The 14559-nt window shown below is 43.0% G+C and overlaps 1 protein-coding gene across 2 annotated transcripts in view; it reads left to right on the top strand.

Annotated features, from left to right (window-relative positions):
- TMEM184A (transmembrane protein 184A) overlaps positions 1–14559 on the top strand; it is a 172567-nt gene that overhangs the window by 84783 nt on the left and 73225 nt on the right. For both annotated transcript variants that reach the window (XM_078664955.1, XM_078664956.1), the window contains 2 exons: positions 3299–3565; positions 4194–4359. In XM_078664955.1, the coding sequence (XP_078521081.1) occupies positions 3299–3565; positions 4194–4359 (433 nt within the window). The remainder of the gene's footprint in view (positions 1–3298; positions 3566–4193; positions 4360–14559) is intronic.

Raw genomic sequence — 14559 nt, 5'->3', positions numbered from 1 at the left:
ACCGCCCTCTTTCGCTTATAAATCTGGATGCAAAAATCCTTGCGAAAGTGCTGGCCACTAGACTACAACCCCTCATGCCCCTCTTAGTACTCCCTGACCAGTCCGGTTTTATCCATGAGCGCTCAACCTCCCTGAACCTTCGCACCATCTTTGCTCTGCTTCATGTGCTAAATCCTGACTTGCCCGCAGTTGCTGTATTACTAGATGCAGCAAAAGCATTTGATTCTATACAATGGCGATGCCTTTTCTTCATGTTGCACCGGATGGGCTTCCCCCCGGTTTTCATCAGATGGGTGCAAGTCCTGTATAAGGACATCACAGCTAGGGTGTGAGTGGGCGGGGTTACTTCAGAACCCTTTGCTCTGGAGAGAGGTACTAGACCGGGCTGCCCCCTATCCCCTCTCCTTTTTGCCCTCATCCTAGAACCTTTAGCATGTAGAATCAGACCGGGGCATAGGGCAGCCGCTCTAAATTTTCACTATCGACCTGTGGGACTTTCTCTCTATGCAGACGACATGGTTGTTTATGTCCATGATCCCACATATACCTATCCCCAGTGATCCGTGAATACATAAAATTCGGTCTCTTCTCGGGACTTCAAATTAACTGGGAAAAATACATCATTATTCCCCTGACGCAAATTACCACCTCACCACAAATAGAATATCCGCTCTTATGGTCGGCTGACCCAGTGAAATACCTCGGGTGTGGGTTCACCGGGACCCAGATGTGGTCATTAAAGAAAACTATGGCCGGGCCTACACCACACTGACCGAACAAATTGATAGGTGGGTGGGGATGCCTTTCTCTTTGTCAGATCGCATAGCCCTAATTAAGATGATAGTCCTTCAGAGATTTTTATATTTATTTTGTAATGTTCCGGTTAGACTAACACAACATTTTTTCAAACAGCTTCGATCTCCGCTACTGCGATTGGTATGGGGAAATAAACAGCCTAGCCTTAGCTGGCACACTCTTACACAGACATTTGACAAGGGGGGGTTTCAAGCTCCGGACTTCTACGTGTATTATCTCTGCAGCCAGACACAATACGCTCACTTCTGGTTCAAACCACATGCCTTTCTGCCCCATGTAGCAGTAGAAGAGGGAGATGCTTACCCAGTGCCACTAACCGGTATTCTCACTCACGTCAGACGTCACACGCCCAAACAGGAGATAAATACTATAGACGTCTCGGTGAGGGCATGGCCAGAGATAGGGCGGAGAACCGACAGGCTTTCACTATATGCACCTGCTTTGCCACTGCAAGGGAACGCCGCCTTTTCGGTAGCACAGGAATGGGGCCCCCATGACGACGCTACGCGAGGTAGGCATAACACTAGTGGGAGACCTCTACATGGACGGGAAGTATGTGATCGCTCACGACTTTGATTACGTACAGCATCCCACACCACTTTTTCACTTTACATGCTTCTGATTGCGTCAAGCGATAAAGGCCCACTACACCACATTTCCTGACGAACCACCAGTGTCAAATGCGCTGCAGACCGTGATATTCGCATCTAATTGGGTAAAGTTGATAGCGAAACTATACAAAACGATATAAGGGGACACGCCTATAGCACCTGATAGAAGCTTGGCTCGCTGGAACACCTTACTGATGCCTCCCATCAGAGGCAGTATGGGAAGAAATCTGAACACTGACGGGCAGGTTAACATCCAATAATAATCTTCGCATTATACACGTAAAATTTATACATCAGGTTTATTACTCCCCCCAAAAACTGTACAAGTTAGGGCTACGCGACTCGGCCTGTTGTACGAGGTGTGGCCGAGATGCAGCTGACTTTTTGTCCCCAGCATGGCAGTGTGGAGCGGTATTTGAATACTGGGAGCGGATAATTTGAACTGCTGCACAAGATGATGGGCCAGGCACTGCCTTGCAGGCTTTTAGAATGTATACTAAACTACACCCCACAATGCAAATCGTTAGTGGGTCGGTTTGTACGAGTAACTTTGTTACTGGCCAAAAGAGGTATACTGTTCATGTGGGATAGCAGATTGACACCAAGTGTAAAATTGTGGCTTAAAGATATGCCATACTGTCAGGAACAGCTAGAGCTTTACTCAGAAGAATTACCGAGGCCATCCAGGCGCAAGGACATCTGGGCCCCCCTCAGAGAATACCTCTGGTCCCAAAATACTTGACATAAGAATTTAATTGGGATCATTGCGATTCCAACACCACATTGACTTCCTGTGCAAGTAGGGGAGCACAAATATCTCCTCTGTACCCACTCCAGGCACCCCAAATTTTCGCCCATTTCCTGGGCCTCCCCTGGCAACATTTACCGATCTTTCTCTGATCATACACCAATCTAATTCCTCCATCCATTTTCCTATCTCAATGCCTTTTATTTATGTGTTAATTATCAAAATATAAATAAAAGGCAGCTCGTCTTGAGTCACAGTGGAGCTGTGCCCATGACGAGCTGGTCTCGTCACGACCCCGCCCACTGATTAATTCGCCCGCACAGGCGAGGAATTCCGCGTGGGCGGAGCGGCGCCTTTATGATGAGACCAGCTCGTCATGAGCACAGCTCCACCGGGACTCATGACGAGCTGGTCTCGTCACGAGCACCGAAAGGGATAAAAGAACCAAGCTAACATGAGCCGGCTTGTTATGGAAAGTCTTTTGCGTTTAGTAAATGGTGAGGATATTAGTTTGCAAAAGAAAAAATGCTTTTGTGATGTAAAGTGATAATATTGCTGCATTAATACCATAATCTCTATATGTGTGTGTGTGTGTGTGTGTGTGTGTGTGTGTGTGTGTGTGTGTGTGTAAAAAAATATATATACACATAAATATATATTTGTGATTGTATGTATTGTTTTTTTGCATATATAGATAGTTGACTGTAACATTTTAATGGCTTTTATTATGTACAATATGCTTGATATTTTTGTACTTTTATGGATATGTTTTCTCTATCCGAATAAAGTTTTAAAAGAAAGACTGTTGTCATGTTTTCCTCCTTCGCCGAAAATGAACGTTGAAATAAAAATCCATGTAACTTTGTTATTTTGTGGTGGTAATTATAGAGTTCCACCTGTTTCTGTCCCTTTTTCTTGTTATCTTCTGCCTTACCCTTGTTATCTTCTGCCTTACCCTTGTTATCTTCTGCTTTATTTACCTTGGCCAGCTTCACCCTTTCCTCATCCTGTCCACTAACTCACTCTCTCTCTCCTCTCTCCTCCTCCTTGTCCCGCTCCTCTTTCCACAAGTGCCTCACTGTCTTTTGCGTTTACCTTTGCTCTCCATTGGTTCTCTTCTCAGATGAACACCACGGCTTCCACAGTGTCTGCCACTGCCGCCCCCACTGAAGGAAGACCATTCCTTTCCAGTCTGGCGGTGGCAGCGCTTCAGAGCACCCTCTCCCCACTTACTACCAGTTCGCTGCCACCTCAAGTTGTCGCCATGCCCCTACCACTGACAGACGCCCAGAACGTCACCGATGGACAGCAAATCTTCCTGACGACCCCCGCCGCACAAGGGATCTCTGGAGTCTTTGTATGGTCAGCATTGATCCTGACTTGCCACCAGGTAAGTCACCCCAATGATGATAGAGGATGCACCAAAAATCTAATTGTTGTGTGGTGCCCAGGGTAGTACAAGGAGGATTTTGAGCTTCTAAGTGACACCGATGACAGAGGAGGGGCTGGGATAGTGTATTTTAAGCCAAATACATTTGTTCAAATAACAGCTCGAATTATAATTTCTTGCCTTTTATTTGATGATTTGATCAGCTATATTTGTTGCTTGAAGTTTCCACACCTGTAAGTTCTGTAATGTTTTAGAGGCCAGTGTTCTCAGATGGAAAGAAGAAGTAGAGAGTAATATTACAGATCCGCCTATTGTAAATTTCGCTCCTGTTACCCACCCACCTGACATCATGGTACAGGGACGATATCTCTGACTGTTACCAGCCAGGTTGAACTTTGTTCCCTGGCCTGCTGATAAGTTGGTCCTTCCTATTCCCCTCCTCTTCTCCTGTGACTTAGTTTATCTAACGCATGAGTCACTGTGAGTTTGTTTGCCATTAATAGATACATCATGTGTTGATTTAGTCCGAAAGGCGCCAAAGCCGGAGGGCGTGTTTATCAGCATGCTGCAGTGAGGTAGAAGTATTTAACCTTTTTTTTAAAAATTTATTTAACTTTTTACTTCATAGATCTACCTACACCTTAAAAACTATACCGTCCCCAATGAACAGCGGTACATTATCCGGATACTCTTCATCGTTCCCATTTACTCCTTTGACTCCTGGCTCAGCCTCTTGTTCCTCGGCAACAACCAGTATTATGTCTACTTCAATTCAGTGCGAGACTGCTACGAAGGTGAGTACCATCAGCGTTACATATACACAAAGTGTAACCGTGATTGGTTCCACAGAAAGAAGTGCCCTCCTATCCAGTACTAATGATATTCTGTCAGATGATGTGGAGACCACAAATCCGTACTGAGTCTAACCACCCTATGGACAAGCAAAAACCTAATCAACAGGTCACCTAGGAATTTTGTACTGCTTGGCTTCCAGTCCTCCAGTTTTGTTACTGTTCTAGGCGGTGATTCTGCTTTCCTATAGTAACGCTGACTCCCAAAAATGATCCTAAACAAATTCTAGCGCAGACTTCCAAGTGGTCACAGAAAGATTTCACAGTTCTTTCGTAAGAAACCCAGAATAATCCAGTTGGAAACATTTAACACTCCCAAAGAAATGCAGGGCTACTCTGCATCGGCATTTGAACTATTTGTGTTTATTTTATTTTTTACTTGAGCGCAAGAGCGCAAAGTGACATTGAAGACAGCCGGGGGTAGGGGGATGTGACATGTGGCTGATGGAATCTTCAGGTCAAAAAGAGAATTCAGAATTTCTCTGAAAAAGTTCCTCTGAGTGTATCCACTCAATAGTGTTTGACCATGTCAACAGCGGCAATTGTAAGGTATTGAGAGTGTTAGCCTTTTAATAAAAGGTATGTGGGCAACAACTAAAAGTTGAGTCCAACCATGAGCCTATCATGGAAGTAGACTGCATTGTGGGAAGTTATATGTAAAAGAATGAAAAAGCTTTGGTTCCCATCCAAACAGAAAATAGTTGAGTAGTGTGTGATGCATAACATTTATTTTGAACTGAGCTATTCACCCGTTCAATGAATGTCTTAATGCAGCAAAAACTGAGGCGAAACGTGTAGATATACTGGGCCCATCTAGTCTGCCAGCCTTTGACCTCCTGAATTACCACTGACCCAATGTGCTGCCCAGCTTTTCTGTGGCTTGCCTAGCATTAAGAGTCTGATTCAATCAATCAATCAATCAGGGAATCGTACGCGCGCTACTCACCCATGATGGTCTCAAGGCACTTAGGGGGTGGGGGAGGCAGATCTGTTTAGCCGAAGGGCCAGCTCTTGTTTCTGCTCAAGTCCATTTAGGACATGATTACCACTTAACCCTAACCCCCTGTGCCAGCAGACTGTGCTATGCTGCTTCTTCCTATGGTATGTTTTTGGGTTTTATAAAGCGCAAACAGCTGCCCAAATGGGCTTCCCAGCGCTAACAGAAAGAGGCTGACAGCATGACTGGGAATGGCCACAGTAGTTTGTCTCAATAGGAGTGTCTTTAGCTGCTTCCTGAAGCTCAACAAATTGTTGTTGGACCTAATGAATACTTTTGTGAATCCTTGAGACACTCTGCTCCCTGTTTCTTCCATAAATTAATGTCCCTGCCATTTTGTCTGACTTCAGTGAGGTCCTTGGCTCCCGCTAAACCTTAAGTGTGCTTCCGCGGCAGGTACGGACTCCAATATAATAAATTTCATATAATTGTGTCTCCAGATATTTATGTGCCAACATAGAATATGTTAACATTGCCATCTAATTGGTTTACTCTGGGGTGTGCTCCCTTGCTAGAGCAGTCATTCAGTATTTACATATTTGAGATGTCGGCTCATACAGGCTAGTTTATTAGGCGCTATACAGATGTAATTTGTTGTGGTGTGCAGAATTGTGGTTCATCTCCTCTGAAAACCTTTAATGGAAGTGAAACATCAGGGTGTCAGGAGATTACCTCAGTACAAGTGGAAGTGTACTAATCGTTAAAATGAAAGGGGATTGATTACCTTACTGAGAATTGATCAAGTTGCAAGGACTTAAATTACTACAAAGCAATTGGATGTGGGAAGGCACAACTCCGTGACAAATCTGACATCTTTCTTTGGGTGTAGCCACAATCTGCATTAGTACTTTCGAAACTGTCAGAACTATCTTACTATCTATGTTCTGACAGTAGAAATTGGTAAACTTTTCAAATCCATTACTTGAAGGCTACTAAGAAAGAGGCCAAGGCCAGATGTAGGTAATTCTATTTTACCGACTCATAAATACCGAATTTTACCGATTCGGTATTTATGAATCGGTAAAATAGAAGTACTGAGATGTAGGTAAATCCAGATGTGCATTTACCGAATCGGTAAAAATCGGTATTTACCGATTCGGTAAATACCGACCGGTAATGCCCATTCATTCCTATGGGCTTTGAAGCCCATAGGAATGAATGGGCATTACCGATTCGGTATTTACCGAATCGGTAAATACCGAATTTCACAAGGGTGCAGGGGGTGTCACTTTAGCACCCCCAAAACAGATTTGGGTGTCATGTGGCAGGCATACATGCCCTAAGGGCAGGTCTGCCTGTCATATGGCACACATGTGCATGCACACCGGAATCGGTATTTTACCATCAAATTGAATTTGATGGTAAAATACCGATTCGGTAAGGCCTGTGGGACTCAGGAGAGTCCCACCTACATATCAAATTTACCGATTCGGTATTTTACAGAATTGGTAAATTTACCGATCGGTAAATTTACAGAATCTGTAAAATGAAGGCCCCTACATTCCATTTCTCAAATACCGGTCGGTAACGACCGAAAATACCGATTTTCGGCCGTTACCGACCGACCTACATCTGGCCCTAAGTTCCTCCACTCACGGCTTGGTTTATTGGCAGCTGCTAACCAATGCCCTGAGTTAGAGTTCACTATGAATTACAAATCTTTACATTTCTGGAGGAAAGTTTAAGAACTTAGTAGCACCCACGACCTGAATTTCCTCCACACTACTATCTGTAATGTGGAGGAATTTCCGCTGTTAAAATCTACTCATTATTTAGAGATTCATACAGAAATTTGAGGATTTTCGGTTACTACCAAACTCTGAATCCGGTACGGTGTATTGTATTCAAATCGCACCTTCTTCCATTTGTGAGTTGAAATCCTTTCCACGTAGTTGGTGACTATTTAATCGGCTGCCGAGTAAATAGTGAATGTTCTCTGCTGTGTACCCAGCCGCTGGTTAAATATTAAAGATTAAGCACTGTTTGGCCGGCGGCCTTGTAAATAGCACAGAAGCTTCTCAATGTACCCGGCCACTGGCTAACGAGTGGGAGTTCGGCCCTGTTTGGCAAACTACCAAGCAAATAGCAAGGAAAAGTTACTATTTATTCAGCTGCTGGCTGCATAGTAGAGATTATGTAATTTTTGGCCGGAAGCCATGGAAACTGCAAAGAAACTTTTACTATTTACCTGGCTGTGGCTAAATAACAGTGATTATGGATTGTTTGCCCAGAGATCAAGTAAATAACAAAGAAACGTCTAGATTTACCCAGCCCTAGGCTAAATCTAAAACATTATGCATTATTTGTACAGTGGTGAGGCAAATTGCTAAGAAACATCACTCGTTACCCTCTGCCGGCAAATAGCAGACATTATGTACAATTTGAACAGTGGCTACACAAATAGCAAATACGCTTCATAATTTACATGGCTGCAGGCTGAATAGCATGAAATTAATAATTATTTGGCTGGTGGCCTTGCACATAGCAAAGAAATGTCAATATTTACCTGGTTGTTCGGTTGGCTAAATACAAGACATTAGGAAAGACTCAGCCAGCGACCTTTTAAATATCAAACAAACCATTATTTTCCTGGCCACCACTGACTATATAAAGGAGACTATGTGCTGTTTGGTAAATATGACATGGCTACTGGCTAAATAGCAGTGCATGCACAATTTGGCCAGTAGAAGTGCATATATCACAGAAACTTCACTCTTTACCTAGCTGCAGTCTTAAGAGTGAAAACATGTATTATTATACCTAGCACAGATTTAAATAGGCAGTTATTAGCAAGAAGTAGTGCAAACAAGGAGTGAACACAATTGGCACCATCTCCCTAAGCAAGTTAGTGCTAAAACGGAGTTCAGTGCAGTTAACATCCAAACAGCACTACCTCATAGTTCAAAGGTCCCAAAAGCCACCAAAGAGAATGTGTTACAATTGAAACATACTCTCTTGTAGGAAGGAATCAGGTAGCCAGTTCACATAGGACAATAAGGTAGCTTTATTGCAGAAGTTATAGCTGTGCTTACAGGTTACTAGTTATAGATGCATATCCCCACCAGGAGCAGCATCCTTACTGCTCATCCCACTCTCTCCAGTTGACACTCTTACAGGTACAGGCACTCATCATCATGCCATGACATCATTACACTAGCTGAGCAGCAGGAAATCCAGAATCTCTGGAGAGGATGCATTGCAACTAAACAGCAGCTTATAACACATCTCCTCCCCTTAGACAAAAATAAAACAAATACAACCGGGCGTAGGACGGAAAATAAAATAATCAATAAGTCCTATCAATTTTCCACACTCTATAAATTATTCCTACACACATGGCAGGACCAGGAAAATATTCACGCCCTCTGCTGCACTAAACCCTTGAACAAAATAATGAAAATACAACAGGACATACGATGGAAAATAGAACAATGCATAAGTCCTATTCATTTTTTCCACACTTTATAAATTATTCAGACCTATCCCAATCTATAATTTATTCATACATACATGGCAGGACCAGGGAAATACTTGCACCTTGTACTACTCATACTTTTGGGAAACCTACAACACGTTCCGTCAACTGCGTACTCTTGCAGAACACCCACACTCTACTGCATACCCTACAGGACCAGGGAACTCAACACTCACCCACGAATGCATACTTCGCAGGACCAAGAAACTCACCACTCACCCTCTACTGCATACCATGCAGGACCATGGAACTTAATAACTGTTACTCCCAACTGCATACCTTGCAGGGTTAGGGTTAACCCCCCTACTGCATACATCCATAGGACCAGGGGGGTGTACAGCAAAACGCTGACTCAATCATGGCCATGTGTACTCACCACAGAAGTAAAGCAAAACACGGACTCGATAATGGCCACGTCTTCTCACCAAAACTCCTGCACACTCCAATTGGAGCAGGAACACAAAATTTGCACTCTACCACAAACAAGATATAATATGGTAACTAACATTTAACTAGCAATGCATAAATCAGAACATTATGAAATGACTTCATACATAAACTTAAGTATAGTGTTCAATACACTACAACTCATCTGTGTATAATTAAGTAGACCACCCTCTCAGCCTGCCGGTTGTCTTACGGAGAAGACACTGGTGAGGTTCCGGTCGTCTGCTTCTTCTCTTCTTTGTCTTCTTCCTTCTCTTGCATTTGTAATGGTTCTTTACTTAGTTTCCTGAGTTCCTTACGCGTAGGTTTGTTTCTAGATTGTCACCAGTGTTACAATTGGAAGATACCCTCTTGTAGGCAGGAGCTGGGTAGCCAGTTCCACGTAAGATAATAAGGTAGATTTATTGCAGAAGTTATAGCTCCGGATACAAGTTAGAGAAACATATCTCCACCAGGAGCAGCATCCTTACTGCTCAGGCCACTCTCTCCAGCTGACACTCTCACAGGCACGGGCACCTGTCAACATTCCATGACGTCATCACACTGGCTGAGCAGCAGGACATTGAGAATCTATGGAGAGAATGCATTGCAACCAAACTGCAGGTTATAACATAATGTTTAAATGTTTCCAAATTAATTTGGAAGCAATGTCACAGAATGACATTCCATAATGGCAATTCCTAGACACAGCAACTTGTGGCTCCATAATGGAGCTGCCACTTAATACACACATGCTCATTTAAGTTTGCCTGATGCAGTGGCTAATAATAAAGATGAGACTAGCAGCCAGATTCATCAATGGTAAATCGGCTCGCAAAGGGCCAGATTCTGAGAATCTGGCCCTTTGCGAGCGCAATTTTTGCATTTGGGATTCATCATCCCAAATGCAAAAATCGCAAAATGCGAAATCGCTATATTGCGAGGAATTGTATTTAAGGAATCTCTATTTGAGATTCCTTAAATGTAATTCATGAACCATTTTTGAATTGCGAATTCGCAATTTTTGGCCGCTATTTACCGCGAAGTCTGACTTCGTGGTAAATAGAGAAAACTTAGAAAAATGCACTTTAGTTGTATGTCCTTTGGACATGTGTGTGCGCAACATCAGACTACATTTTCATTTCAGGGGTGCTACTGGGTGTCCTTTGGACACCCTTGGCACCCTTGAAATCGCATCCTTATTTGCGATTAGAAATAAGGAAGCTGTAGAATTTTGTTTTGCGATTTCTACATGAATCCCGTTTTGCGAGTCTTCAATAGCGATTCCTTAATAATCGCTATTAAGGACTCGCAAAAGAGGACAATGATGAATCTGGGGGTAGGTGCAGTAATTTGCGCTTCTGCAGCTATATATTCACTCTTACAAATTCATGGGAATGTACCAGGGCCAGATATAAAATTCCCAAAAGGCAAACATGTTATCAAAATACCTCGTTTTCTGCCCTGCATTTTTATGCAGCTAATAAGAACATTCAGGTATTAGTAATTTTGATTCAGGTCAATTAAACAAATCAGACTAAAACGCTAGAAAAAATTGCTCGAAAAACAAAGGCGGGAACTGGAAAAGTTGTATCCCAGTGTATGGTGCAATTTGATATTTAGGTTAACAACTGCATAGGACCCCCTCAATTGAGAGGCTTCGTTTCAATGTCATGAAAGAGAGAAGTAAAACTATACAGCTTGAAAAACTAGAAGCGATGTAACTAGTCTGTCAGGCAAATGTTCTGTCAAATGCTCCTGTAGCTACGTTTGACAAGTAAAATAATTATTATTAAGTGACTGCGTTGTTGGTCAGGATATCATCATTTGAGCCTAATTCCTTAAAGTAGTAACTGGGAGAGTGGTTTAATGATATATCCTGCATAATCCGATTTCCAAATTTGTGAATCTTCAATCCGCCTCTGGGCATTGCCTTTCTTGACACAGTTGATGTTAGAAACTCATGGGTATCGATTATCTTCAAGCTACATATTTTATGGATTTTGAACTAATTGTGTCAGTACATGGACTACAGAGTCAATAAGTATAGGCACGAAGGTGCACTGCAGTTGAGCCTCTATGCCTTTTATATTTTCTGAATGTGAATAAGGTGCAAGCAGTCTTTCAACAGGCCACTTCCTGGTGCCATAGATTGACAATGAAATGGTTCTTCCTTCTCTGTGCAGATGGTACCTTGATTGTGGTACTAACAAAGAAAGTATTGGAAAAAGTATAGAAACATTTGGTATGTTTTCAGAATAATCCTCACAAGAGTTTGAGAAATTAAAGGAGTGGGATTATATCATTTCACTCTCAAGATCAGAAACGTTTACATTTGTAGCATGGCTTTGGAAATGCTGTACCACCTTGCCCTGTCATTTATTCTGGCGGTCCCTATGTTCTGCCCTGGTGAACTGAACAAACAATGCCTGTCCTTTTCAAGTACTCCATCCTTTTTCTTTTCTGATTGGCGTAGCACTGATGAGCTGATGGACACCCAAATTGTACCCATTATCACTGCTAGCTGATCATCCCAGGCTATACAGTTACAGCTTATTGTAGCAGTAGATTAATATTGCATAGGCCCAAGATTTTGTTTTTTGCATTCTCTTGCCTTCGTCATGTATGGAATTCAGTAGGTGTTGTTTTCAGATATTGGCTAACTCGTGGGATTCAGTTGAGCCCTGGGATGTGCTGCACAAGTTGGTGGTCCGGCTGCAGTAGGAATATTTAGGCCATGGTGGACATGCTACAATGCGCATATTGCTTTCTAAAGCCCACCTTCGTGAAACCAATTGTAGTTGGTGGATGAGCAGAAAGCTACAAACGTATGACCCTTGTCCCATCCGCTTTCGCCTTGCTCCAGTAAAACCAGATGATCCTCCATTTTCCATGTTGCTATCAGTCACTGAGGCAATGAGACCCGATGGAGAGGTCTCAATGGGCTGGCATCAATACAAGAACTTTGGACAATCCATACTGGTCTGATCAGTTATTCTTGGCTTCAGAAACCTAGAAATGTTTGGCAACAAAAGGAAGAAGCACATATTTGTGATTGTGCTTAAGTATGAAGTGATGCAAAAAGAACAATTGATGGACAGAATGCAGAACAATGTTATACATTCATCCCAGTACAGAGACCTGGGCCTAAATCCATAGTTTTTTTGCTCCCCATGCCATTCCGGTTTTGGGTCATATACAAATCTGTCTTGACCCTGCGCCCAATGGAAACAGTCCAGCCCGAACTGCCAGGCCAGGTCTTCCCTGGACCGAAAATAAGCATCCTAGGACCGGTTTCGGGCTTTCAGCCCTCATCAGCCAGGATAGCTTGATTCCAGTGGCATGGAGACCACGGGACCCACGTCTGGGCAGAATGCAGAACAAGGTCATACATTCACCCTAGTACAGAGATCTGGGCCTAAATCCATTGTTTTTTGCTCACCATAAGTATAAAGTGAAGTAGATAGTTTAAAGAAAGATAGAGCTAATTTCCAGACATACACCATCTTTTTGGTGTGCGTGCATGGTTAGTAGGTTGTGGGTTTGTAGTCTGGCCCACATACAACTACCTTGAAGGTGTGTCTAAGCATGGAATCTAACAAATGGGTGACTGGTAGGACCTTTGCGCTCACTAGACCATAACACAATATCTAATCAGATCAAGTCACAGGCTGGGGTGCTTTTAAAGGGGAGGGAGATTCACCCAAGTTCCTCATTTCAATCCAAGGGTTGAGACAATGTCACAGCCTTAAGCACACACAAAAATGTAAATGACAGTTCAATATACAATCTTTAAACATTAGATTTTCTGTAGTAGCTTTATTTAAAACTACTAAAGAAAGTCTGAAGTTTAATGACTGTATATTGAACTGTCATTTAAATGTTTGTGTGTGCTTAAGGCTGTGATATTAGTGTTTAAGTATGGAGTTGGCAGAATAGTGGATGATGGATGGAGTCAAAAGGGTGGATACATACCAACATTCTCTAATGTGACCTATGTATGATCATCTGTGTGGGAACAGCAAGGCTAATCCCTCCATAATAACCAGTTACGCAATGGAACAGTCCAGGATCCTTTTACAGTAGATCCAAAACGGAGAGCGTTTGATAACAGAAAATTGTACTTCTGGCCAACAATACTCTCCTCTTGCCATTCTCTGCATGGGTTAGGCACTATATAGACCTACAACAAATTTATTGGGATGAAAAGTTACTGGTCCTATAACAATTACATTGGATGCATATTGCAAAGTGACAGATTCAGCTGCTCCCCAAGTGCCCAGTTACTTTTCCCCAGTTATGGCTGTAAGAAAGTGGTTTTTATTTGTGTTTGGGTGTTTTGCCAAACCTTTGACGCGAGGTCCCCCTGAGTCTCTGGAGGATTTAGAAGTGCAAAAAATTTCATAGCCCCTTTTTCTGGGATTCTGAAGCACCTCCTCTGGGTCACTTCTAAAGCTCCCAGGAAGTGATGGACAGCAGTTGGTGGCCTGGACTCACTCCACCAGAAGCCGCCAGCAAGGTTAAGTCCAGGTCCCGTTGGTAATGGTCCCTTCGGGAAAAGTAAAGATGGGTGGTAGGTGCACAGCACTAATTAATTTGAGGTTGATTAAGAGGTTCTGCTGGAGAGGGTGCACTCGAGGGTAGTGTGACCGTCACACACTTTGAAATATCAATGAAAATGGTGTAAGCAAAAGGAAAAGGCCTCTTGCAGCTCTTTGTGTCCTTGTAGCAACACAGGAGGTCAGCCTGAAGATCATTGGAGTCCACTTTTTTTGTCATAAGTGCAAGATGGAGCAGAACAGTCTTTCAAGGTTCCTCTGAGGTCACAGACAGCAGAGCCAGTCTTCTTCTGATCTTCCACAAGTCAAGAAAGAATATTCAACAGGGTTTCTTGGGGTGCCTCATATATGACTGTCATTAGCTAGTAGGTAAGCATGACTCCTGGCTCCTCCCTAACTAACGTTGTAAACGTTCTCAGGAGAACCCTATTTACTTTTCAGCAGTTCTTTGCCTACCGCAAACAATCCACAGTGCCCCTCACTCCTAAAATACAGAAAGGGGAACCTGATAGCCCTCGTCCTTCATGACTGTGGTCTTCCTGGTCCTGGTCTTTCTGCTTCTAGCCCCTTGGTCCTCCTTGATTTGATGTCTGTTTTGTGGCACTGATCCTCCTGTCTATGGCACTCCTTTCCATTGGTCTCCAGATAATGGTCCTCATGGATCTTCCAACCTGGATCTTATTCAC

This window comes from Lissotriton helveticus, chromosome 10 (genome assembly GCF_964261635.1).
Source record: "Lissotriton helveticus chromosome 10, aLisHel1.1, whole genome shotgun sequence".
NCBI lineage: Eukaryota > Metazoa > Chordata > Amphibia > Caudata > Salamandridae > Lissotriton > Lissotriton helveticus.
The sequence above is the reverse complement of the archived record's forward strand: the minus strand, read 5'-3'. Positions and strand labels throughout refer to the sequence as shown.